At 42.6% G+C, this 26867-nt stretch overlaps 1 protein-coding gene across 4 annotated transcripts in view; it reads right to left on the bottom strand.

Moving 5' to 3' along the window:
• LOC306924495 (receptor-type tyrosine-protein phosphatase U-like) overlaps positions 1-26867 on the bottom strand; it is a 164963-nt gene that overhangs the window by 66134 nt on the left and 71962 nt on the right. For all 4 annotated transcript variants that reach the window (XM_079503013.1, XM_079503014.1, XM_079503015.1 and 1 more), the window contains exons 4-7: positions 20709-20790; positions 16481-16596; positions 11958-12132; positions 721-1014 (exon numbers count right to left, since the gene is read on the bottom strand). In XM_079503013.1, the coding sequence (XP_079359139.1) occupies positions 721-1014; positions 11958-12132; positions 16481-16596; positions 20709-20790 (667 nt within the window). The remainder of the gene's footprint in view (positions 1-720; positions 1015-11957; positions 12133-16480; positions 16597-20708; positions 20791-26867) is intronic.

Below are 26867 nucleotides of genomic sequence, written 5' to 3'. Positions count from 1 at the left end.
TGCATGTTTTCCCTGTGTGCACTAGGGCATGGGCTCCCAAACCTTTCAGCCCACGATCCCAAAATAACCAGCCAGCTGTTATCTGTTAAATTAGCATCAAACCAATGTCGCCACCAACATTGGTGGCAAATCCCTTCCTCTCGTCTTCCTCCAGAGTTCACAAAGCACTGATAGTGAGTGTGTCTTTTTCCTTTGAGATAATTTTATGAGAAGAGGACTTGATCAGTTCAATGTGTGATTGAATGCGTTTGTTCCTGGCGGATCCTTGCTACAGATGCAGTGTTATAATGAAACTGTGACAGAAGCGAGAGTGTCTGGCTGTCAGGAAGGCAAGGGATTTTTTATTATAAAAACATCCTTTATGGGAGGATTTAGCCGAGCAGAATGAAGCTGTCCCTCGGGAACGTTCTTAATCTGTCAATAACTTAACTGAGAGTGACAACTAAAATAAATTGTGTAATAAATAAGATATAATGACATTAACATAACATTGTTCACACATTTGTATGGCTGCAAAAGTGTCACATCAGAAACTTTCCAAACACGCACATATAATATGTGGAAGTATCTGATACGACACATTTTCAGCCATCTTCATTTGTGAGTAATGGTGCGATCTAACATGGTTGGCAGTAAAATGCTGTGTCCTCGATACCTAATGACCCGTAGCAGAGTATCTCCCAGCTCAGGCGCAGAGCGTCTCAGGGTCTGCGACCTCACCTGCACATTTGGTCCTGCTAACGAGCGGTGGTCCGGGCGGTCCCGTGCCCCCCTCCCCGGGCCGGGTCAGCAGCACGCTGATGTGGTACTCCGTGTCCGGGTCCAGGTGCCAGAGCTTGTAGGTGACCATGTTGACGGCGTGCACCTCCGACCACGGGGACTGGTTGGCGCGGTACTCGATCTCCTTTCTGATAATGGGGCCGTCTCCCAGGATGGAGTTGGTGTTGAGCTGGATGATCAGGTAGGTGGAGCCGGCGCGCAGCAGCTGTGGTGGAGCTATGGGAGACGGGGGCACTGGGAGAGAGGAAACATGAGAGTCAAGGTCTTCATTTCACCATGTTGATACACAACTGGTACAGAGCAAAAAACACACGGATAACATAAAAGTCCATAGACTTGGCTGCCACATGTCACGGGAGGCACACAAAGCCACACGTTGGAGCAGCCAACGCCGCTCAAAAAGCCATTAACAGTAACACATACATCTTACAAAAAGAACAAGCGGAGGAAAAAAGAACAGGACATTTACAAACAACAGCGTTTGGTTAACCCGATCCACATGCATCACATAAGCACATCTGATGCTCCAAACGGCTTCAAACAGGAAGCCACTGTGATGAAAGAAGAGCTCCTGCGTTGCTGTGAGGATTCATTTCAGACCCACCAGCAGAATGTCTGTTAGCCGGAGACTGGAGCCACTGGACACAGACACAGACAGGAGACTGGAGCCACTGGACACAGACAGGAGACTGGAGCCACTGAACAACGACACAGACAGGAGAACTGGAGCCACTGAACAACGACACAGACAGGAGAACTGGAGCCACTGAACAACGACACAGACAGGAGACTGGAGCCACTGAACAACGACACAGACAGGAGAACTGGAGCCACTGAACAACGACACAGACAGGAGAACTGGAGCCACTGAACAACGACACAGACAGGAGAACTGGAGCCACTGAACAACGACACAGACAGGAGACTGGAGCCACTGAACAACGACACAGACAGGAGACTGGAGCCACTGAACAACGACACAGACAGGAGACTGGAGCCACAGAACAACGACACAGACAGGAGAACTGGAGCCACTGAACAACGACACAGACAGGAGACTGGAGCCACTGAACAACGACACAGACAGGAGACTGCAGCCACAGAACAACGACACAGACAGGAACCACTGAACAACGACACAGACAGGAGACTGGAGCCACTGAACACAGACAGGAGACTGGAGCCACTGAACACAGACAGGAGACTGGAGCCACTGAACACAGACAGGAGACTGGAGCCACTGAACAACGACAGAAGATGCAGGAGAAAACCAAGCAAAGAGCCAGTGGCGAATATATCGACGGTGCAACCAGTGCAATGCACCGGGGCCCAGCGCCCCCAAAGGGGCCCATGAAGGGGGAAGAAGAAGAGAAACACCAAGGATTCGTCAGTGATGTCACTGACTGACTGGTTTATAAACTTATTCAAATCCATACTACTTCAATACTTCCGTGTTGCATAACAGTGACATCACTGTCCACTCCTTGTTGTCTTTACCACCTTGTTTCAACATGTGTGTTACTGTGTTCATGCGCTGCCTGTCAGCAGCACAACAAGCTCATCTGTAGACTATTCTGTCACGTTCCGTTGCGCTAATGAAATACTAGATGGGATTATTAGGTCATGTCAGCACTATCAGAAGATGTAACCCAGGTAAAGTAATCTGTCACTCTGCAAGTTTAAGTAACGTTTTTTCCATCTGTCCATCATTTCTGATAGCCTGCAGGCTGCAGCCCTGCACTCCTACAGATAGAAAGTGAAACATGCAAATTGATCTTAACATACATACATACAGATTGATTGAATATTTTACTATCAGATCGCTTAGGTACAATGAAGCGTGACGCATCACATCACATCGCATCGCCAAATCCACACATCCCCCACAAAAACAGTTGAAAGAATCTATGACATTATGAATTGCATATACATAGCATCACAAATAACATTATGACAAATACTTGTCTGAACATTTATTAGTTACGCAGTGTAGTTATTAGAAAAGTGCACGTAACTGTTCTTCATAAGGAAACCATAATTGCTTGGCCGCAAGCAATGAACACAGTTAATGTAATATTTGTATTGACTCATTTCTTTCTTATTTAGAAAAGACATTCATGGAGATGGAGAACGACGTATTGTTTTTCCAATCCATTGAGGGGAAATGATGAGTAGGCTATAGGTAGGACCGTTTCAGTTAGTTTACTGAAAGTTCTTTACAAAAAAAAAGATTGAATAGTCAATCTACAATGTGTCCCATTGTGACGCTTGCACATTGGCTATTTTCTATGAGCTACAGTACATAGATACAATCTTCTTGAAATGATTTACCAACATATTAGAATATTGATTGATTGATTGATTGAAGAATTTATTAACAGTTTGCAGAATTACAGTACATTTCAAGCACAAACTCAATACAAAGGCTGTTAACTGTGAGTGGACGACCCAATTAAGCATTACACTTGTTTCCAATAGGGTCCACCATGTTCAAATCATCAAAACATTTAGAGACGTACAAATAGACACTTCTATAGACAGAACAGGAATTCATCATAAAGGAGGTAAAAAGGGAAAAGAAACATATACAGTGAGGGGAAAAAAGGGGTGGGCGGTGGGGGGGGAATAACCTATACAGACAGAGCGGAAGTCCATAGACTTAGCTGCCACATGACATCTGAAAGCCAGTCATAGACCCTTAAAAAAGGCCAACCTAAAAGTACTCGGTAGTCGGAACTCTACAGCCTAGAAATGAGCAAGAGTAAAAGTAAAATAATTTGTCTTGGAAATGCACTTGAGTAAGAGTATTGAAAAAATGTAATACTCGTAATACAAGTACTACAAGTAATACAAGTACAAATCCTCAGAATCTGTACTTAAGTACAGTACTTATATTTACTCAGTTACTGTCCACCTAGCTCTGGCTGTGACCGATCCCTCATTCCTGTAGACACACTGCTGTCTATTATGGCTGCCTGCACTGAAGGCCTTCCACAATACCACCAGAACCTCATCATCTTTCACTCTGCCTCACAAGGTGATTTAACAAGGTAAAGTAGTAAATCCCCCAAAATAAATAAATAAAAAGCCTTCAAAATGTGCTTAGGACGGAAAAGACGGAACAATAACAATATGGGAAGAAACAGTGCCAATATGTAATTCATGTGGAGCGAGAGTTGTGATTGGTTTGATGCTGTATTACAATCCAGAGTCTGACCGTATTAAAAATAAGTGGATCCGGCTAATTAAAAGGATGTTTAGCCTCTCTTTAGTGGGAGAGGGGAGGAGATTTATGAAAGTCTTCTTAAGGATTCTGCTTTGCATTGTATGAAACATAGTACAGAGCAGCAGATTGGCAGCACAGAGACTAATTAGACTAACAAAATAAATATTCCCTGCAACCGAAGTGAGGAAAACAACGGCCAGATAAAAAGCATACTGTAATACTGTATGTGTTAAACTGAGAGAGTGGTGAGGCTCTCTGTATGTCTTTACTTCTTAGGACGGATTTCATGGCCTTCTATCAATGCATTTACTGCCTGCTGCTGTACTGAGGGTTTAGCAAAAATCTGGCAGAAGACTGCTCTGTGCCTCTGTCACATACTGTAGTGGGATTATTAATACTCATAAACAGAGACTTTAAGAAATAATCGAGGTAGAGAGTGGACTGAAACAATGTACACGTTTATTACAAGGAGTGGTCTGTACCAGCCCAGGGAGGTGCACGGATGCAAGCCTCCAGACCTGTTCAAATGAGTCTCTCTTATACAAAATGAAGAAGCACAAATACATTGGAGGTGTGGTCAGTGGACAAGACTAAACATGGGTCTTGAGTAAGAATAGGTCATCTTGACAGACAATCAACAGGTGGAAGCCTTGCTCCAGGCAGTGTAGTATTTTCTGCCACTACATTCCACCATTTCAAATATGTAAATTAAATGTCTCATATTAATTTATACCAAGGAACATGAGATACTATACTGTCTGCAAATTTACTACAAAAAGATGACTTATATATGGACTATCTCCTAGAGTAAGAAAGGTTTACATTTAAGTGTATTCAATGTCCACCCACATGATAATTTTCTTTTTATTACACACAACTTCTGATGGCTGGTAGGGGCGAAAACCCTTTTCCTTCTTATTGGGAAATTCCAACCTACGACCCTCGATTTGTCTTGAGCGATCACTCATAAGCCAGCATCAGGTGTAGTCTTTTTTCGTGGTTTTCTCCTCCACGCAAATGTTCTCCTCTCCTTATGTTTCTGTCACAAGTTGTGGCATGGCATTTTAGTCTTTTTTCCCCATGGTGGGCCCAGTATTTCGTCTTTATCCGGCTCCCATCGCTGTCACTGGGGGGTGACTGCGGGGATGGAATGCGTGTGGGCCTTGTAGGGACGTCTGGAGTCTCTGGACGGACATGATGATGTGGCTTGGCTCTCATTGGTGTCACTGGCCCATGTGACATATTTATATGTCTGTCAGGTTTTCTTAGAGGGAGAACAACTTGCAGGTAATTTTGTTCACTTGAATTATTTCCACCGTGGTTAAAAAGGTGGTTATACAAAATTCATTTCAATATTATTATTATTATTATTATTATTTTACATTAATTGTCTTCAGCTTCAGCTTGTTATGTAGACAGCTCTAGAATTGCACTTTATGTAGTCATAGCACTTTATAGTACACATGTATAATATATTATATAGTATAGTATGTATAGTTTACATAGATACTCCAATGTTACGTTCTTAGTTTACGCATGATTCATGATAACTACTTTTTATACATGTGATGTATGCCATGCTTTTTGTTATTGCTTAATGTAAGTCGCTCTGGATTAAGAGCGTCTGCTAAATGCCTAAATTGTAATTCATATAACACTAGACTGACGTCACTGTATGTGTGTACATTTACCCATCATACAAACCCAAATCCTTTCAGTGCTTTCTCTGGTTGTCTTCATTTGTTTGTTTGTTTTTCCCTTGTTCAAACACATCTCCTGATATGTTTCTCTTAATTTATTGGATTTCAGAGCTGGAAAAAAAACAAAACAACACACTACCCCTATTCTAAAACATTTGTTCTATACTTTTCCCCAGATGATAATACATAATTAGGAATTTATTAAGATCTATCTTGATCACAGTTGATCACAATCTTTCACAGTCTGATTTATGGTTAACTCCCTCTCTTATGGTTATTAGCTACATTGACAGGTTACACATTATTGCATCTTTACACTGTATTTCATCACTACTAGTATCCTCCTGTCAATATAAATATTTCAATAATGTATGAGATCGTGTGGGAGTTCTTACCTTGTCGATGCAATGTCTATAGATACTCATTTTTCCCTTTGTCCTTCCTCCTGTAATTGCATTGTATCACAACACTCTTCCTAGACGAGTTATTCTAAGTTTTTAGTGAGTTAGTCAATATCGCCATATTAACCATGCCATGCACACTGGGAAAGGAAGATATTCATTAAATTGTCAACACATTTAGACCATCTCATTGATTCACCATCCAGTCCTGGAAAGTAGGAAAGAACAATTTTCATTAGAATTACTTCACCTAAAAATAACACTGTTGTACACAGTGATACCTTAAAACATTTTACTTACTTATAGGCCTACTCGATAAACATCACATTCCACACATACCCGGGCCATTCATTCTCCACACTTGCCACTGCGTAGGTCTTCATTCTACTTCGCTCCATATCACACCAAATCTGTGTAGTGGCCTAACCCATAGGTCGCCACTTGACCCCCGGCTGGGCCCCACCTGTCTGCGCTTTTAACAAGTCATTGAAAGCGGGGTTGTCTAGTGGCACACCACAGTGCTTCTGAAAGCAGTTCTCCAGTCTATTCCTGTAGGTGTCACAGGTTTCATCAGGCCATTGCTTAGTGCTGTGAATTTTTTTTCCAATCAGTGGGTACTGGAAATGCTGCTTTGATGCTGTCAAAAAAACCACCGTGATTCAGCAGCTGTCCAGTGACAATGTGATTTTGTGCTCCATTCACATCAAAATGTTCCCTGAGATGTAGCCATTTTAATCCAAAGACTTTGCGAAATACAGATTCGAGCATTCTTGCCGATGGCTCATACATCTCAATCAAGTCTAACACAGCTGCACACCAGCGCTCCACGTTGACTTTGTGGTCTGGAAGGTCCTTCATGATGTCTTTCAGTTCATCAGGTGTCCCGCGTCGCTGCACATGTACTGTTGAAGAATATGTGTCTATTTCTGAGTGCTGTGCCCCAGTCCCCCGATGAGGATGAGGTTCTGGATATGGAATGAATGGAAATAGCTTCCTTGGACAAAGTCTCTGTGACACCTGCTCCCCCCTGTCCTTGATTGTTTTGTGACACCTGCTCCCCCCTGTCCTTGATTGTTTTTGAGGGGTTCAGGTTGTTCATGGTTGTTGCTGTTGTCTGCGGGCTGTTCCTTGGGTGTAGTAACAGTCAGTTGTGTGTCTCCGCTGTGGTTTTGCAGTATTTTATAAATATTTAAATATAGTGTAGTACTTGAGTGAAAAAACTTCCCCATGTGTAGTCTAGTCTCCCCTGTACCTGTATCTGACTTACTGCTATTACTACTGGTTTGAGTGGAACCAACTCTTCACAAGCAGTACGTGTTCTGTTACTGTAAACAGCAAAATAGGCGACATGAGGCCAGGTCCTTTGAAATAACATTAATTTACTCATCAGATCTTTCAGACAAATGTGGGCCCGCAATTCTACTCGGTACATCTACAATTTGACATGCAATCTAAAATGCCGTAGAGGTTTTGTTTGTTTATTGTTTCAGCAGCCTACTGAATGTAGTTTTAGAGGTTTGACAATATGTCGCCATAGACTCAAGAATAAATTATGTTCCAATGCTTAAAATGAATTTGAATTAAATTATATGAATTTGAATTAAATTATGTTCAACTTAAACTATACTTCATAAACTATACACTTCTTAAACTATACATGTCCCCCCTCTGAGCACTTCTGTCGGATATAGATAGAATTTATCCATAGAATTGCTCATAATTGCTAGAACCATCGCTTTACTTTAAACATTTTTAATATTACCTAAGCTATTTAACAGCATCAACATCCTATTAACACTAAGCTATTTTACCCTATTCGTCACTTCCTCCTGCCAGTCTATCTATAATTGAAACAACGTGCTAGGTATGTTTTGTGCACGCAGATCTGCTATTTTTAAAAATCCTTTTCTATCTTTCGGTACATTTTTTTTTTCCTAACTTCAAATAAAATGATCTCACATCTATAAAGAAATAAACTAAGGATAAACACATCTAGGAATACATTTTGAAAAACACACACTAACAATAAACTTTCTCCGGTAAGTAGGAAAGCCGACTTGGTTAAATGGTTTTTAACTGTTAAATCTTGTTCATTGAAAATAGCTGATCCACGGGTTCACTCAACTGATTTCTTAAAATAAAATGCTAGTATTTACATGACTCGTAACTTAAAATAGTATGTACATAATGTTCTTTGTTAAAATAGTATTTACATGACTCTGCTGTATATGGTTTACACTATTTTTGATATATTTATTGATATATAAATAAACACCATGATCAACTAGACATTCAAATTGAACCTCATAGCTTATCATACAAATGTGTATGCGTCTTAATTAATTGACCAGTATGCTTGCTGCTTGATTGTTTGATGGAAAGTCCAGATAATAAAAATCCTTCCTTCTAAAGTCCTCCTCCGTCACATTATTGCATGGACAAGTCCCTGTCTGAAACAAGGATGCCGGCTGGAAGCGACAACTGTTTACTGAACCGTGGAGTATGCTGCACTTTGTAAAAATGGCAAAATATAACTCCTAACGTTGTTGAAGTGGGACACATATATCCCCCTGACTTATTTACAAAATCATTCCTGCATCCCAGGACTCATTTACTTTTAAAAATTACTCTTCTAAGAAATTAAAAAATGACTGGACACATCTAGAATCAATTAAACACATCTATAGTTAAATTAGAAGATAGTAAACACATCTAGTTAAATTCAGGAAGAAATTTTAGGAAGATAGTAGAGCATTGAGAATCTATTTACATCACTGCTTGGAATCAAAAAGTGAAATGCCTGACCCCGTTCTCTAGCTGATTAAAGCAGATAGGAGTACAGGCCTATTAGTTAAATGTTGACAACAAAAATGAGTCCACAGGGCATTTGCCATGAGTGTGAATTATCCAACTATTAGGGGACCTTCTCTTGCCCCCCCCCCCCCCAAACACTGATGCCTGTCAATCACACTGCTACTCTGAAGTGAGGGGTGCAAATGGACACCTGGTTGGCGTAAGTGACATGTCATGCTGTGAAACTCTCCTTAAATTAGAAAAACTAAACTGAACGGAAACTGAACAATATGAGCCCCCACTGTTATTTTAACAGCTGTGATCGGGCTATTTCTGCGGACAAGTTTCTAAATTGTTTTAGTTTCTTAAATACAGCCACAGCTAACACTAATTTACTATTAAGCCTACATTTGAATTCTGGACATTTACTTGCTACAGAGTATTCCTATATCGTGTATGTATAAGTAACATTACACTCACCAGACTTCCCAGCTCGACCCGTCCCAAGTGTGTCCACTCAGAGCAGCTGCTGTCAATGGTAGGGGAGAAGAACGGGGCTACTTTCTGAACTGCCTGTCCTGGAAAATGTCCCTTACTTGAATCTGATCTTAAGTTCCCTGAGGACCTCTCTAATCTTTCCACAAAAAATGCCATACCGATATATTCTGTATAGCGACAAAAACGAAAGGTTCCTAGGAAAAACAAAAACAGGGGTTCCTGTCTTGACTGGGAAAAAATGTGATGACAGTTACAAATATTGCCTATTGTAAGGAGTTACTTACTACCTATACATTTCATGCTTTGAGTATAATTTTGCCTATCTATTTAGTCCAAATATAGAGAGTGACAAAGCCCAATTACACTCAACTTGCCGTGACTCTGGGAAATTGTTATATTGTCATTATTTTATAATAAGACGTAATAAGATAATACATATGACCATGATGATCAGCTAACCACGTTACTGTTTGTTAATTACTTTAAATACAAGACAGCACTTACTGGGTAGACCTGCTATTTTGAGTCTGCCGCTGACAACTGCTAACTGCTGTCCTACTAACCATGGGTGGTGACACTTAACTAAAATACCAGGACTACATTCTTCATACTTACTTGTTCACAACGCCACATTTATACTAGGAAATCACCATTTGACTTGTCACAAAAATAGTATTTTCCGTTCATCCACACGTACGTCCCACACACTTCCATTCCATACTCAACATTCCACATTCCACATTCATACCTGCTGCTCGAGTCTTACGCGTTATACAAGTTGCTGTTTCACCATTCTCTTTTAATCTTCCCTGTGGGCTGTTTGGTCCCAACAGGAGAGAAAAGAAAGAAAATAACGGTGGACGCTGTCTGTATGATTTCCTATGCTATTCCCTATCCTACTGATATAGGCTATAGTTTTTCTATATAAATGTCTATGAAAGACTGTTACCACTCGGCAACGATGAAATACGATGAGGAGGGACTGTCACCACTCCTTTAAATACGATGAATACTATATAAATGTCTATAAAAGACTGTTACCACTCGGCAACGATGAAATACGATGAGGAGGGACTGTCACCACTCCTTTAAATACGATGAATACTATATAAATGTCTATAAAAGACTGTTACCACTCGGCAACGATGAAATACGATGAGGAGGGACTGTCACCACTCCTTTAAATACGATGAATACTATATAAATGTCTATAAAAGACTGTTACCACTCGGCAACGATGAAATACGATGAGGAGGGACTGTCACCACTCCTTTAAATACGATGAATACGATGAGGGACTGTTACCAGCTCTTTCAAATACGATGAATACGATGAACTAGTACTTTGTACGGCTGTATCTCTAACGATCACAGCCCCAAAATACAAAATGTTGTACATTGAGTCAAAACACTCTTACCCCAAAGTTCGTTTAGGTGTTGTCCCTGTCGGACCAGCATCTCAGATCCATATGCACAGCGCTATCATCTGAAAAAGAGAATGCTGACGGACAGTAGAAACACGCTGCTCACTGCGCCATAATTGTAGTGGGATTATTAATACTCATAAACAGAGACTTTAAGAAATAATCGAGGTAGAGAGTGGACTGAAACAATGTACACGTTTATTACAAGGAGTGGTCTGTACCAGCCCAGGGAGGTGCACGGATGCAAGCCTCCAGACCTGTTCAAATGAGTCTCTCTTATACAAAATGAAGAAGCACAAATACATTGGAGGTGTGGTCAGTGGACAAGACTAAACATGGGTCTTGAGTAAGAATAGGTCATCTTGACAGACAATCAACAGGTGGAAGCCTTGCTCCAGGCAGTGTAGTATTTTCTGCCACTACAATACCAAACTCTCTGTATCACTAGACCTTATCCATGCTGAAACGTCAATCCGTCCGTCCGCCCGCCCGCCCGCCCGCCCGCCCGCCTGCCTGCGAGTGGAGCAGTTGGACCAGACTGGTCATGGTGTGTCCTTATCTGTGTCATGGCAGGGCTGTCACAGCAGCACCGTCACTATGCAAGGTTAGAGTGAGTGGAGCAATGGGACAGAGCTCATCATGGTGATATGAAGGAGGGATGCAGGACTCCAGAGTCAAGCCAGTCAAAGTCTAACAACAAGCGTGCCTTGACAGTCACCTGCCACTCACACATGGATCCCTCTCACATCTGGAGGAGAACGCTGGAAGAGTTTAGAGCGAACACTGAGTCACCTCTTTTGTTCTTTTCTGTACAACAGCGTGCCGCACACTGAAGAACATGCTCTGGACCACTGTCTACATTTCACACCAAACTGTGTTTGTTTCATTCCAAATAAATTATGCTCCGTCTAAGGGGAATAGAAAACATATTATCAAACAGAATCTCATTTGTTGCTGTGAAAGATAAGGACAGGAGATTGACATGATGGAAAACAGACAGGAAATAAAATGATAAATGGAAAAATGGAGAGGGGAAGCAATACAATGGCACGGGAGGAAGATGAGGATGAGAGAAAGAGAGAGACTGAGTGTTTGGCTCATGTTGACAGAGATTTTTTTGTTATCAGTTTTCTAACCTTTGACGATGAGCTCAGCAAAGTTGGAGACCCCGGAGCCCCTGGAGGACTGGGTGACACAGCGGTAGAGGTCCTGATCTGCCCGCTGCACGCCGTCCAGCTGGAAGGACGCCACAAAGCGTCGGTGACTCAGGTGTTTGATCGACGCTGTGGATTCTACGTCCCCACTGTGACGCTGGAGAGACAGGACAAGACGGGTCAGAGAACCAGGACACGCACACATGCGCACACGCACACACACACACACACACACACGCACACGCACACACACACACACACACACACACACACACACACACACACACACACACACACACACACAGTGATACCAATCTATTCCCCGGAGCAGAGCAAAGTCAACCCGCTAACAATGTCACAACATAATGTATTTCAATTATCACTATGTGCACCGCTTCTTATTTGACTAGACTGATTACAAAGATTGACTGTCCAAGCGTGTGCCATTTAATTACAAAAGCAGGACCATCACTCCCCCATTTAATCACCCAAGATTACAATCAGGCATACTTTAATACAAACAAATGAAATCTTGTTAAGGTTGTAGTGATTATGAGGGGGGGATACATGACATGACATGAATGTCATTGCTTAGTGAAGCTCATCAACAATGTCTCATTAGGCACTCAGGTGGCACAGCGGTGAAGTGGTACCCACCACCACAGCATCTAGGGGTTCAAATCCATTATTAACAGAAAAGTGTCCCCTGCACTCACGTGCAAAAATGCACCATCAAACTTTCAGATGCTGTTTTTCTCCCAGTGTGGAGGAAGAATGCTTAGGATTTTTATTGTGATCTCTCGCCCCTTGAAATATATAATCCTTGGTTTCTGTTATGTGGAAACATTAATAGCAATTCACAGCAGTTGTCCTCAAAACCACACCTACAGTCGTTGTCACAATACCGGAGGCAGCGCTCTAGGATCACCAGAGCTGTTCGTGCTCGCGCAGCTGCAGCCCACAAGCCTAATTCATGCTCCGTCCTGCAAAGGTGTCGCGCACACAATCTGCGCATAGATCAAAGCAAAGTTCTTTGTTTACCCAGGGTGAATGGACTAAGCTCGAGATGCTTGTTTACAGCCAGACCCTGCTCATAGAACATTTCATGGTAGGGGTTCAATGCCTTGCTCAAGGGCACTTCAGCGGTGGTAATTTTAACGTGCCGTTCCGGGGATTCGAACTGGCGACCTTCCGATAACAAGACCGCTCCGCAAACCGTTCGGCCACCGCTGCCCCAAGAGAATACCAGACCGAGAATAGCAGACCTCTAGCGTACAGCGGCTGTATCAGCTATTCTCGGCGCACAGTACCGTGGAGCGATGAAGTTTATATGTCTCGCTAAGGTCCGCCTCACAAGCCAACACACAAGTGGATGTTGAAACCAGCAAACAATAGGTTTGTGGATCTGTTGGGAATTGAGGGAAGCCGGGCAAGAAGGTTGCTGCTGCTACTTCCTCCCAGTTGGGGATAGGGTTAAATTGGGAGAAAATGGGGAAATAATGTATCTTGAATGCATTTTAAAAAGTCTGTCTACATCAGTGTGTGAGGCTATAGAATAGGCAGCATCCTTCACATCTACAGTCTAAACAGCAAACCTTGAACCTAATATTTGTCTTGTGTTCAAGACAAAACAAAGACGGTTTTAAGATGTTGAAAGACTATTTCCTTAGTGGGAACACTCGCAGCCCCGAGGTTTTTGACCAAAATGTAAAATAATCCACCAGATGTAAAAGAAAAAATCACACCCGTGTGAACTGAGTGGTGTAAGGTCTTATATAGACTGATCAGCTGTGGTCTGACGTAATGTCTGACGTAATGAAATCACACCCGTGTGAACTGGGTGACCATAGCAACCATGCTCATTTTTTGGTACGAACAGACAGACAGACACGTAAACTAACAAAGCCAGTTGTAGGAGTGGTTTACACCACTCAAAAAGAAAAGAAAAAATAGTTAGCCCCCCTGCGCCCTCATCTACAGAACTTGTCAATAGAAACATTTCATTCACCAGATCTGTACGTAGGCTTTCAACTCCATAAAACTGTCTTTCTTTTGGTGCGAAAGTGAAAGTGTATATTTATTTTTTTACTAAAAACGAGAGGCCACTATCTGGCCACTATGCTACTGTGGGGGAAATAGCGATAAGGAGAACTCCTTCTAAAGCTATGTGGACCAGAGCTAGCCAGCCCTCGTAAACAAACTTGACACTGATTAGGGTGAAGAAGACGCCTGCACAAAAACACACTATAACCCTCAATCATCTCCAGGGCTTGGCCTGCAATGCGTCTCTCATAGGCTGTCTCCATTTATACCAGATTCCAATTGCAAAAGAAAACAGAGATGGTAGAAATCAAGGGTGAATAATAAGCATGGAGAGCGTGAGGTGTTAGGCTAACAATCTGGCACCTAATGGCAGCTAATTGGCAAGGCAACGACAAAACGATCTGTTAACTTGGCAGGAGCCCATGTGCTGAGATTGGACTGCAGCTGGCACTGCGGACATGATTGAACACAAAAAGATCACAACAAATAAGGGCAGCCGAGGCAGCTTGATCGGCAAGAACGGCCCCGACTCTTAAATGTGGGACACGGGCACAGGACATATAGCAACATGGAGAAAGATGAGAGGCAAGTCACGGCACAGTTGTATACTGTATAATAAGACACCTGCATGGCTACGACAGCTAATTACCAGAGGCATCTGTCTTTGTCACTGTGCCGTGACCAAACCAACGGTTTCACATCAACCTCCCTCTGATGCCAACATTCCTGAGGGTTTCATGGTAGGGCGTAATAAGGTACGCCATCCATTATGTGAATCACACATCATCCTGGTTTCATACAATACAGGAAACCGGCCCCAGGGCCTATAGCGTAATTATCACGCACTGTAGGTGGTCAAGAGTGCATGTGAGCCTTGAACGTGCACGTTGTGCAGCTACTCTATAATCGCAGCACCAGAACGGAACTAGAAATGATGACCCTGAACTACAATTCAACTTTCGTCAGGGCTGTTAGAAAAGAAACAATGTCAGACCACAGAGCAACGTTTCCACCGGGGAGAGAGAGACATCGTAGAGAGACCTTCCTGAGGAATATATATATATATCTTTCAGATGACAAGAGGTATATCTAAAACAGAGGCTCAATTTGAAAAGAACCATTGCAGAGAGAGAGAGAGAGAGAGAGAGAGAGAGAGAGAGAGAGAGAGAAAGAGAGAGAGAGAGAGAGAGAGAGAGAGAGAGAGAGAGAGAGAGAGAGAGAGCTCTATGATGATCTAGTAATAATTAATCCAGTGTTTCAAAGGTACTGGGGCTGAAGAAGCTCCCAGGCCTCTGTGGCCTTCAGTGCTTTTAGCTTTAAAACACTGTCTGGAATGCTTTATTTAAACACCGACACCTTCTGGGACGACTGCAAGTGCAAAGACAGAGAACGTTCATTTTTCGAAAACCACCGCTTGTGTTGCAAACACAGTCAATTTCAAGTGATTTTGTACCAAAATAAATGCTCTAAATGTAGGCTAAATAGGCCTTTACTTACAGTTCTTATTTTCTTAACCAGCGTTTTTAATAATCCTTTGAAAAATACCTGCTTTCAATGTGCTGTGTTTATTTATTTTTTGTTGAACTAAGTGATCTATATAATAGCAACAACAGGGACTCCACATTTCCACAGATCTTTAGTGAACTGAAAATACAATCAGGATAGAGAACTCATACAAGATACAGGATAAACAAGTGAAATTGGAAGTGATGAAACAGAATAATTAGCAAACAAACAAACACAAGATAAATTATCTTTTTGGGGTTCTCTCTCTTGATTGGAGGAAATGTTTAACCCACCTAACTAGATATGTTATGGTTACTAAAGAACTAGAGAGACCAAGAGAGATTAAATACACACTCTATAGCAATATCTTTAGTGATTTTTTCTCTTTTCTTTTTTGCAGTCTTTTGTGGTAATTTGCCTTTTTTTGGCCTATTCTTGGCCGCCTACATGTCCCGATACTGTATCGGTATCGGAAAAGTATCGGTATCGGCCCTTATTTGTCATATCAGGTCATATCGGTATCTGCGAATATGCCAGTCTAACCACCGATCCGACACAGGGGTAAGGGTATGGTAAATAAAATGTTGGGTCATGTGGAATTTGCTTTCGAGTTGCCAATACCAAAACTGCAAGTGTGTGCACTTGCAGTTTTGGTTTTGGCAACTCGAAAGCAAAGTGAGGAGTCTGAGGAGTGAGGAGTCTGCTATAAACACAACACAAGATATATAGCTAGATAGCTATAAACACGAGATCAACATTGGTATCGGTATTCGTTATCGGCTAACACAGAAATTGTGGTATCGGGATCGGATCGGGAACGAAAAAAGTGTATCGGGACATCCCTACTAAAAATCATACTGTGGTGGCTGAATAATGCAAACAGGGGAGACATTGCCTGCAGTGTATAGTTGTATAGTACAGTTTACTGTATGATGTATGATGTTTGCACCACTGACCTCCAGCAGAAACTTGTCAGCCTCAGCAGCACGGCCAGCAGCCACACACTGGAAGGTGGCATTCTGCCCTGAGTTGACCTCTTCATCTCCCAGCCTGGAGAAGTGAGGAGCCTTATCTAGAGAGACAGCAAGAGAATCACAGAGAGGCACAGGGGGGGAGAGAGAGAGAGAGAGAGAGAGAGAGAGAGAGAGAGAGAGAGAGAGAAAATGAGCATATGACTCAGCTGTTCACAAAGTCAGACAACAAGACAGTGATTTTATCTTTAAATATATCAACATAAATTCCATGTGGCAGAGGGCAGATTGCAGCATTAGCAGATGAGTTATATTATTGATGGATCTTTTAATGGTCCGATTCTTTTCCATTACTATCATGAATGTCATTACTCATGACATTGTTCACAAGGGCTCTAATGCATTCATAACTTAATAAAATGCATAAAAAGTCAGGACTTTTAAAAATTACCATTGATCCTCATAATCTCTGATATCCAAATAATCTCAGAAGTTTGATATCAGTCCAATAATGTCCCTGTATGACAACTGCTGGATGGAAATAACTAGTTATTACAAAAATGATTTAGGGTCTGCTGGTTCCCCTACATACACAGTGACAAGTGATATATGTTGAAATAATACTTGACTCAAACTTATTTAATTAATGTATGTGTAAATTGATAAAATAATATTATTGTTACATTATTATAAAAGTGAGTTATTAGTTATTAATACTGTAAACACACTGGTTTCACTTTAGCAAACAAAGAGCTAAAGTATTCATATACTGTACATGGAATAGCCCTCAGTGTGTACATACTGTGTGTGTGTGTGTGTGTGTGTGTGTGTGTGTGTGTATATATATATATATATATATATAGCCCCGATATATAAAATGTGAGGACATGGTGATTAAACTATGATGAACAACATCACAGTGAGAGTCACAGTCCTGCAGGTTGACACACAGCTCTGAAAACACAACCTGTCAGTCCAGATGATTGACAGGGAGACATGTCACCTGACACTTAAACAAGGTTTAAGCAAACAGGGAGAAGCAGATGTGTGAGGTCTGTGCGTGCGTGCGTGCGTGCGTGCGTGCGTGCGTGCGTGCGTGCGTGCGTGCGTGCGTGCGTGTGGTTAAAATGTGTACGCCACAGGTGTCCATGTTTCCTTCCAGTGAAGCTTTCTCCCTGAAGGTTAATTAATAATTCATGCCTAACGACAAGGCAGCACAAACAAACAGGGAAATGAGTGTGAACCAGACCCTACAGTTGGCATCATCTGCAGTGTTACACAGCTAAATGTGTCAAATCTTATCCCCGGGACTCTTTAGGCTGATAAATATTTCATTCCACTGAGACGCCGAGTTGAAAGTCTTACCGTCTCGGGAGAGGAGAACAGAAATGTCAAACGTACTGTGGTGTTTTAGCCCCGATTCAGATGGAGGAGGAGAAATGTGCATGTTTCTCTTTCTGTCTGCTGTTCTTTTGTAATCTCTTTCATTCCTTTGAATCGTCCTCCCTGCAGTTTCCTCCCTCCCTCCTCCCCTATACGTGCCCGCTGCTTGCCAAGCGATGCGGGGCTGGCCGTGTACCACGCATCCGACATCGTGCCCAGGTCTTGATGAGAGTCTTAATTATTTAATGGTCATGGTGGGAGGATGTGGAAGATGCCATCTGCCCTTGTCTGGGAGAGATGGGGGGGGGGGGGGGGGGGGGGGGGTAGCTGGGTGGTCTGCACATACAGGAGAGGCAATTATCCCTGCCGGCGTTCCTCTAACCACATCGCCGGTGGTATCCTCTTGTTATCCTCTTGTTATCCGACGCCAAGAAAGGCTCCATTCATCCATTGTGGATGATCCACGTGTCCAAAACCCTCTCCTGACAACAACAGTGGGAATATGTAAATATTAATAAGATGATGTGCTAACTCCCTAGCTGTGTGGAGGACAGTGGGAACAATACCCTTCAAGCTCGTGTCAGTTATACGAGTCACCTCAAAGCAGAGCAGCAGTGTTAACTGCTTCTAAGAGTAAGTGTGTGTGTGTGTGTGGGGGGGGTGGGGTCATACTGAGCTCCAGTCCTTGAAGTTTACACTAACGACACGGGGAAAGAAGAAAACTCTTCGACAGAACCACCGACTCATCTCAGAGGTTATGCTTCATGAAGCCACGAAGCTTCACACTCTCCGATGGCAAAACAATGTTTGTTTAAAGTGCTCTAAACAAACATTAATAGATTAATAGTGCATAGACGTGGCTGCTACTCTATGTTTGTTTAAATTGCTCTAAACAAACATTAAAACTCCATAGACTTGGCTGTCATAGGACGTAATTCCAAACGCCAGATGTTGATATTGGACCCAGCACAGTGAAACCCTCCACATTTATTGTCTCCAACGAAGGCATGGGGAGAGAGAGTATGTTTTGCACTCCGTCCGTGTGTGAGTCCGTGTGTGTGAGAGTCCGTCCGTCTGTTACCAGCTAATCTCTGGCACCGTTAACCCGGTCGATGCCAGATTTTGCACTCACACTCCCTGGATGCCAACGATGAACCTCTGCCCCAAATTTTCCAGAACGGCCTGTTATAGCGCCACCAGGAGGCTGACTTTTGTAAAACACATTTTTTGATATTACTCCTCCAGATTCCAAATCGTTACACAGTATCTCTATAGTCATGTGTTCAAGATGGATCTGTCTGATATTTCATATTCCATCCTAATTAGCCAACATTGGCTTTCAAAGTTTGCAGGATTGGCCCGTTTTGAACAAAAAGCCTCAAATCATGAATGCAGTGTGCAATTTACGTGAAATCTTTCACAGACTTTCCTACTAGGCTGAGGAATATATCCCACTCTTTTCACATTGGCCTGTTATAGCGCCACCAACAGGTGGATTTTTGCAAAACACATTTTTGGAACAAAATGCCTCAAATCATCCAATTCCATCCAAGGCAAGAAGAAATGCCACCCTTTTCACATTGGCCTATTATAGCGCCACCAGGAGGCCACAACCTGACCTGCCCTGGTGGAGACCTGTGCCCCGAGGGGCACTTTATCTAGTTGAACTCTGAGACAGGCCCGGCTCCAGGATGAAACTAGAAAAAGTGCCCGTCTGGGCACAGGTCTCCACCAGGAGGATAGGACTGTGTGAGATGTTTGGCAAAATGTTTAGGATTAATATAAACATGTTTTTAAGGCATTTTGTTCCAAAAATGTGTTTTGCAAAAATCAACCTGTTGGTGGCGCTATAACAGGCCAATGTGAAAAGGGTGGGATATATTTGAGGCTTTTGTTCAAAACGGGGCAATCTTGCAAACTGTGAAAGCTAATTATAGCTAATTAGGATGGAATATGAAATATCGGACAGATCCGACTTGAGCACATGACCATAGAGATAGTGTGTAACGATTTGTGAGATTTTTGGACAGAATCTGGAGGAGTAATATAAAAAAATGTGTTTTACAAAAGTCGGCCTCCTGGTGGCGCTATAAAAGGCAGATGCGGAAAATGCAGGTCAACGGTTTGTCCATGGCCTCTAGGGAGTGTGCAGGCAACGTTTCACGCAGATCGGTGCAGTTTTAGGTAAAAAATGTGAAAAGCTGCCTCATGGTGGCGCTATAACAGGCCGTTCTGGAAAATGTGGGGCAGAGGTTCATCGTTGGCATCCAGGGAGTGTGTGTGCAAAGTTTGGCATCGACCGGAGATTAGCTGGTAACAGACGGACGGAAGGACGGACGGACACACGGACACACACACGGACGGAGTGCAAAACATACTCTCTCCCCATGCCTTCGGCCTGGTGGAGACAATGACTGAGGGGTTTGGAGGCTCTGTATCGTAGTCAGTCACTCATATTTGATACAGTGTTTGTGGCAAAAATGTAACCAATTCGTGATTTTTCACTGTCAGTTGATTCTTCCCATATGACTTTTTTCTTATTTCTTATTTGACGCAATATAAAACTAGGTCGTCTACATTTCATGAGCTTTCATTAGTCAGGTTTCACCTGACAAAAAGTCTATGGAAATACAGAATGGGGGAAAAACACGACCCAGCTAGGATGGGTAAATTATGTTTGACTTCGGTGCTCTATAAGAGCCCTTTTGCTGTGAGACACCTCAGGGCAACCTTCCATTCATTTCCTCCTCGTTGGCCCAACTCTTCTAGGCCTAGTCAGCCTCTTGTAATAGTTCCTTGTCCTTCAAACGGTGTGTGAAGTGACACTTACAGCAGGGGTAGTTGAGCAGCATGATGTCGTCTATGGCCATGTAGCCTCGCCGCTCCCTGGAAACAGCCGCCTCAATCAGGACCTGTGAGAGTGGGAATTAGTCGGTCTCATTAAAAACATCAATAATTAGACAAGCATAAAATAAATTCCCAGCTCACTGATTCTAGTGATTGTTTTGTCACTGTTTTTTTTATTCAGTCATGGAAAACATGAGCTGAAGGACGCCATCACATCTGGCCTCACAGCGCTTCAAACTGAGACAAACACTAAACTGCAATATTCAAATGGAACCGCCGAGAGGCAGAGCAGACTTTATTGCACTTGTCCCCTTTCAGTGACAGAAACATTAATTACAAAACAACACTATCTCCACACCATTGAACAGCTAGTGACCCGAAAGAGGGAGAGAAGAAGGGACATGAATGTAGGCGGAGGCAAAGGAACAGAGAGATGTACAGTATAATATCTTGTTTTGATCCTCCGGGGCGGCCGTGAGAAAATGATGACTCCATCAGGAGGGCTGATGTGTTGTTTGGACCCTCATTCCGCATTCTGGACGCAGGCTGCTGTGGAGCCATAACAGAGGATACTACAGCTGGCACAGAGATCATGGGACTCAGCGGAGGTCAACACTCCATTGTTCTGTTGTGGAACAATAAGGTCGAGAACCCATGGCCTACCGCCAAACCTAATCAATATCAAATCACTGGCCGCAGTAATGGTGAGACGGTTATGAGACACCGGGGTGATGTTTGTTTTCCCAGCACCGAGGAAGGCCTTCCGTCCACACATTTGATGGAAGGGAAGCTTTGAATTATTGTTTCTCATATTCTTCTGACCTAGAGGTGGATAACAGCTACAGCTGATGCAACTTAACACTTTGACTTCCCAAAAGATCAGGAAGCAAAATCACCTATAACGAATCTGTCTAACAAACTTTTTAAAGTCTTCAGAAGCATTAATATTGTTTCAGCAAATACACAGAGTAGAGTGTTGCCTATCGATGGGAAACACTGCTTTACGGTAGATATTAGCAAGACCATTCTGAATCAATAAAAAACTATAATTCACGTCATTCACGTCAACGGCAGGATTCAACATTGGGAAAATCCACGTAACCGTCTGCCCGCCACAAACGAGGAACACGAGGGTGTAAATTAGTAGTACCCTAGCTCGCCAAACCCGAGATTCTCGGGTTTAAGCGCTTGTATTCTTTAATCCATTTTTTGATACGATCGTATCGTTAGCTGATGTTGCTACCCGCATCAACATGCGCGCGCATCCACTTCCAGTCTAAGCCCACCATTCACAGCTCTGTATCTCAGAAACAACATTGAGGGGTCAGTTTCTGGTGAATACAAGGGTTTTCAACGGGCTGTAGCAGGCGGGCTGACACTCGCGGTCGCCTTTTTCAACCACCGACCACCGACCAACACAACAACATCCGGGCAACATCCACACACAGCAGTTTGTCATTGTAATATTCGGTTACGGATATTTGGCTCTTCAAAGTAAGTGTTACACGCGATAAAACCTTGGCAGTACGCTATCGAGGGATTAATTAATGCTGGCGGTAAATGTATTAAATACAGTTGCATATCATAGGTGATATGCCTTACCTCAAGGGTGTTGAGGTCATACAGATTGGGGGGCTTATTGTCTTTACTCAGTCATAAATCAAGATGTGTTCTAATACCTTGTGGCCAATTTGTTTTTTCTGCACCGCATGGCGATGATACAGAGATTATCTCCCCCAGACCAGAATGTGCAGCGAACACACCAAATCACACGAGCACAACAACATCTTCTGGGACCTCTGCCCCAAATTCCAGCTTTCCACCGTCAGCAGAACAGATAGTGATCCTCCAGAGACCTGGGAGGGAGAGCTCTCATTACAGCAACAATTGCCGTGACGAAGCCCCGAGCCATACGTGACCTTAGGGCAAATTAAATCCCTTACACACACACCTGGTTGGGATGTGAAGAGATTAGGTTCAGCAAAATAAAATGTAAAAAACGAGAGGCAGACAGTCAAGTATGTCGGGTAAAAAAGAAGGGGGGCTTAGAGAGGGGAGTGGGGTGACAGAGGTGAAGTACAACAGGAGCTGGGTGAACTGGGTGAACATGTTCATTTCTCTGGGCACCACAGACAATCTGCTGTTTCTTTTCCTGGACGACCTGAACCTAAAGAGGCGTTTCAGGAGGAGGATTACATTAGCATTTGCCGTTTCCATCTTTTTGTAATTTTCTAAGCCTCCATTATTTTCCACCTGGTTAGTGCAGCATTCTCCCCTTTCGTTTCTGTCTCTCTCTCTTACTCTCTCACACGTCCTCTCTCCCTGACGGAGCCATTGACGGTCACATTATTATTGCGTCATCAATATCTGTGAAAATAATCTGGATATCGATATGGCATTTTTATGGCACATATGGCCGATTTCGATATGCTACCGATTATATCGTGCATCACTAATTAGCACCATGTTTAATTCAAAGCTCAGGCAGTGGGCTGGATTTAATGGCAGACAGAAAGACAGAGACTACAAAACATACATTGGAAGTCTAATTGAAGGAGCAATTATTCTCTGCCAAGCTAAAACACTCAATGAGGGATTGATTGCAGACTAATCTTTAATTGTTTGAGCCATTAGGACATCAGGTTATTAAGAAGGAGACTTTTGGATCATTTGTTTTAATAAACAAACTTTCTCCTCAGACTTTTATTGAAAGCCACTTTCCTGGTGGAACATATCCATTTCATATGCCAATAGTTTATTCTAATGACTGGTTAGTCACTTTCAGAAGAAGAGAACACACTGGACAGGAAAGAATAATCTGGCAGCCAGTGATTTACAGCTAAAAATGAAATGGCCATTACGAGAGCCTATTAAATTACTGGGTAATGTTAAGACTATTAGAAGGGCTTGCTATGTATACAAATCCAGAGACATTTTATTTGTCCCTGTAAAATATTTTGGTCACATGGACATAATGAAATGGTAATGCCCGTGTGCTCCCTGTTAAGAGACAGAGGGGAGGAGGGATAGTTCCTCAAACAGCTAGAAAAATGGCAAGGGGGGGAGGGGGGGGAGAATATGGAATATGGACTTTTTAATGTTTGCTTTAAGCATGCCCCCCCCCCCCACCATTACATTAACACAATCTTCAAAAGACACGTATTGGAGGGGCTTGCATGCACCCCTCAAAAATAGTTGACAGGCTCATGTTTACCACCTTCCTTCAAAAGAGATGTCAGCAAGGTGAAAGAATCACACCCGTGTTTAGTGAGGGGCGCTCTTATCATCGTACATCATCATACATGATCTTATTCCGGCCAATCATAATTTGCGTCCTCAACCTTCGTCTTCAATATTTGTGTTACGCAATGTTTGTGTTTACACAAACACTCAAAATTGTCCATTGATTGTCAATGACATTTAATGTTTGTGTTAGAACAAAGTTTGTGTTTACACACACACTAAAAGCTGGACATAGGAATGCTCAAAAATAGCAGGTATGGAAGCTAAGTGATAAGCTCCTTGACAAACTCTATTCTATCGGTATTCAACGACATGCTCTTCTCTGGTTCAATGCTTACCATCACAACAGGCGTCAATGTGTTGCGTTACAAGGTTCCCAGTCAGACTTTTTAACAGTTGAGAATGGCGTCCCCCAGGGTTCCATATTGGGGCCACTTCTATTCACTATATTTATTAATGACTTACCGGATGTCTGTTCCCACTGTCAAGTCCAGCTCTATGCTGATGATACCGTTATTTATGCCTCCGAAAAAAACATTCACCAAATTCAACACCTTTTACAGTCTGACTTCAACCTGGTCCAAAAATGGTTACAAAATAATAAACTGTTACTGAATATGAGGAAGTCCAAAGCTCCTCCGATTTATTGATCAATTTTGAGGACGGTTCTAACCTTGAAAAGGTGGACTCATTAAATAAATACCTCGGTGTCACGATGGACCCAGAACTTTCTTTTAAACATCATATTGATCATACAGTTAAAAAAACCTATGGCAGCCTGTGCTCACTCTACCCATCCATCAACTGTTTCTCTTTCGAAGTGAGGAAAATAATCATTTCTCAAATATTACTCCCCATTGTAGACTATGCCGACATTGTATACCAAAACGCCACTGATACTCACCTCAAGCCACTTAATGTATTATGTAACTCCTTGTGCAGATTTGTCCTTTGATGCCCATACAGAACCCACCATTGCCAATTGTACAGCTCACTTGACTGGCTAGAAGGCAACACCACTGGTACCTATTCCTTTTCAAATGCATCCACTTCAACTGCCCTTCATACCTGAAACAGTCCCTGAAACCATTCACATACCCATACCCACTTAGACACACACAACATCCCTATCTCATGGTTCCCAACAGAATATTTTCGGTATCTGGACGCAGGTCATTTCACTACAAAGCTCCATCTGACTGGAACAACCTTCCACTTTCACTCAGATCAACTACCTCTCTAGCTTCAGGGACTTCCCTATTTTCACATCTCCAAACAACCTGTTCATGCTTCTAATACTACTTATTCACATGTTTACTTCTTCGACACAGGTTATAGTACTGTTTTTCTCTATTTCCATATATAAACGAGTTGGGGGTCAGGGGTGGGGTGGGAGAAGGGGAGCAAGCTAACTGTATGTCATGTTGTGTCTTTAGTACTGTGTACTTGCACTGCTGTAACGTTGTATTTTGTATGTATAGGACCCCCTCGAAAACGAGATGCCACATCTCAAGGGGCCATCCTCTCAATAAAGTTCAAAGTTCAAATAAAGGTGTATAAAAGGAGGACAGTAAACATGGTACACATGTGAGGTGGAGGGAAAGATGGAAGTGGCCTTCGAGACGCTGTTGGAAAGAAAACAATGGGGGAGGATCTTGGTGGGCCCAGATAACATCTTTAATATTTGATAACAAGGTCCCCCAGCTATCACAGACGGCACTACCAGAGAGAGAGAGAGAGAGAGAGAGAGAGAGAGAGAGAGAGAGAGAGAGAGAGAGAGAGAGAGAGAGAGAGAGAGAGAAACCACAGATCTCATTGATCAGATTGCATTATGCTCACTGCAGGGCCAACAGTAAACCACGATTTTGAAAAACGTATTAAAATTGTTCAACTAGCCAATGTATCAACACGTTGTGAGCTTGTAGAATGGCTATTTGAATTATTCAAAAATGCTTTTCAAAATAGTAAAAAAGGCAAAGAAGATTAGGGAAAAGGGGTTTAGCACTGATGGAAATAGGGCCCAAAGTCTCCTCTCATTCGTCAGGTAACAGGTTGCTGTAATTGTTGATTTGAGATGACTTCTCAGAGCTACTGTAGGAAAAGGGGCTGTATTGCTGTAAGGTGCAAGGAGTAAAGAAATGAGCGTCGTTTTGTCAAGAAACTAAGTTTAGTTGTTGGTGGCCGACCACTGGACCTCCTCAGCTCCACTCATCCATTGACTCACTCACTTCAATCTCAGACTGCTCTATTTAAACTGGATGTTGCACTGCACATTCCTGCTTGCTTTTGCTGCTGCTGCCACTCTCATCCCTGCTGTCTTGCTCAAACACTCACCCTCCACCACCCCAGCTAACTCATGTCGCTTTGCATCTGCAGTTTATGTATGGGGAATAAAAAGCAGTCAAATCATAATAAGTATATTGCTCATTTTATATTCAATAAAAATAACTTATCCTTCATTCAAGTTGTCCTTTATCCATTCAGGAGTTGTCCTGGCATAACTGAATATGGGAATTAAAGTGCAAGGAGGCAGGTAGATTAAACTGCAATATCTCTATATAGAGGGACCTCAAACATTAGCAATTTACCACCCCATAAACACAAAGAGTATAAAGATGAAAGCTAGCCTAAAACTAACCCATTAGTCATTTTAAGTAGTTCTATAATGGCAGTTAAAGCAGTTTCTCTCTCATCTCCAGCTCCCTCCTTCCTGTACTCTTTGTCTGAAGCCTCTGATTGGCAGTATCAGCACCATGTGACTCACCTGCTATGTAATTGACAACAGCATTGATCGGCAGAGATTGTAATCGTTGTGTCGTGACAAATGTACTGAGATGAGTCTCCAAGCAAATTTAAAACTGAGAGAAAGAGCAAGCTCATCTGTGCTCTGCAAGCATCA

Source organism: Electrona antarctica, assembly GCF_951216825.1.
Source record: "Electrona antarctica genome assembly, chromosome: 6".
In the NCBI taxonomy this organism is placed as follows: Eukaryota; Metazoa; Chordata; class Actinopteri; order Myctophiformes; family Myctophidae; genus Electrona; species Electrona antarctica.
This window is presented reverse-complemented; position numbering and strand designations above follow the sequence as displayed.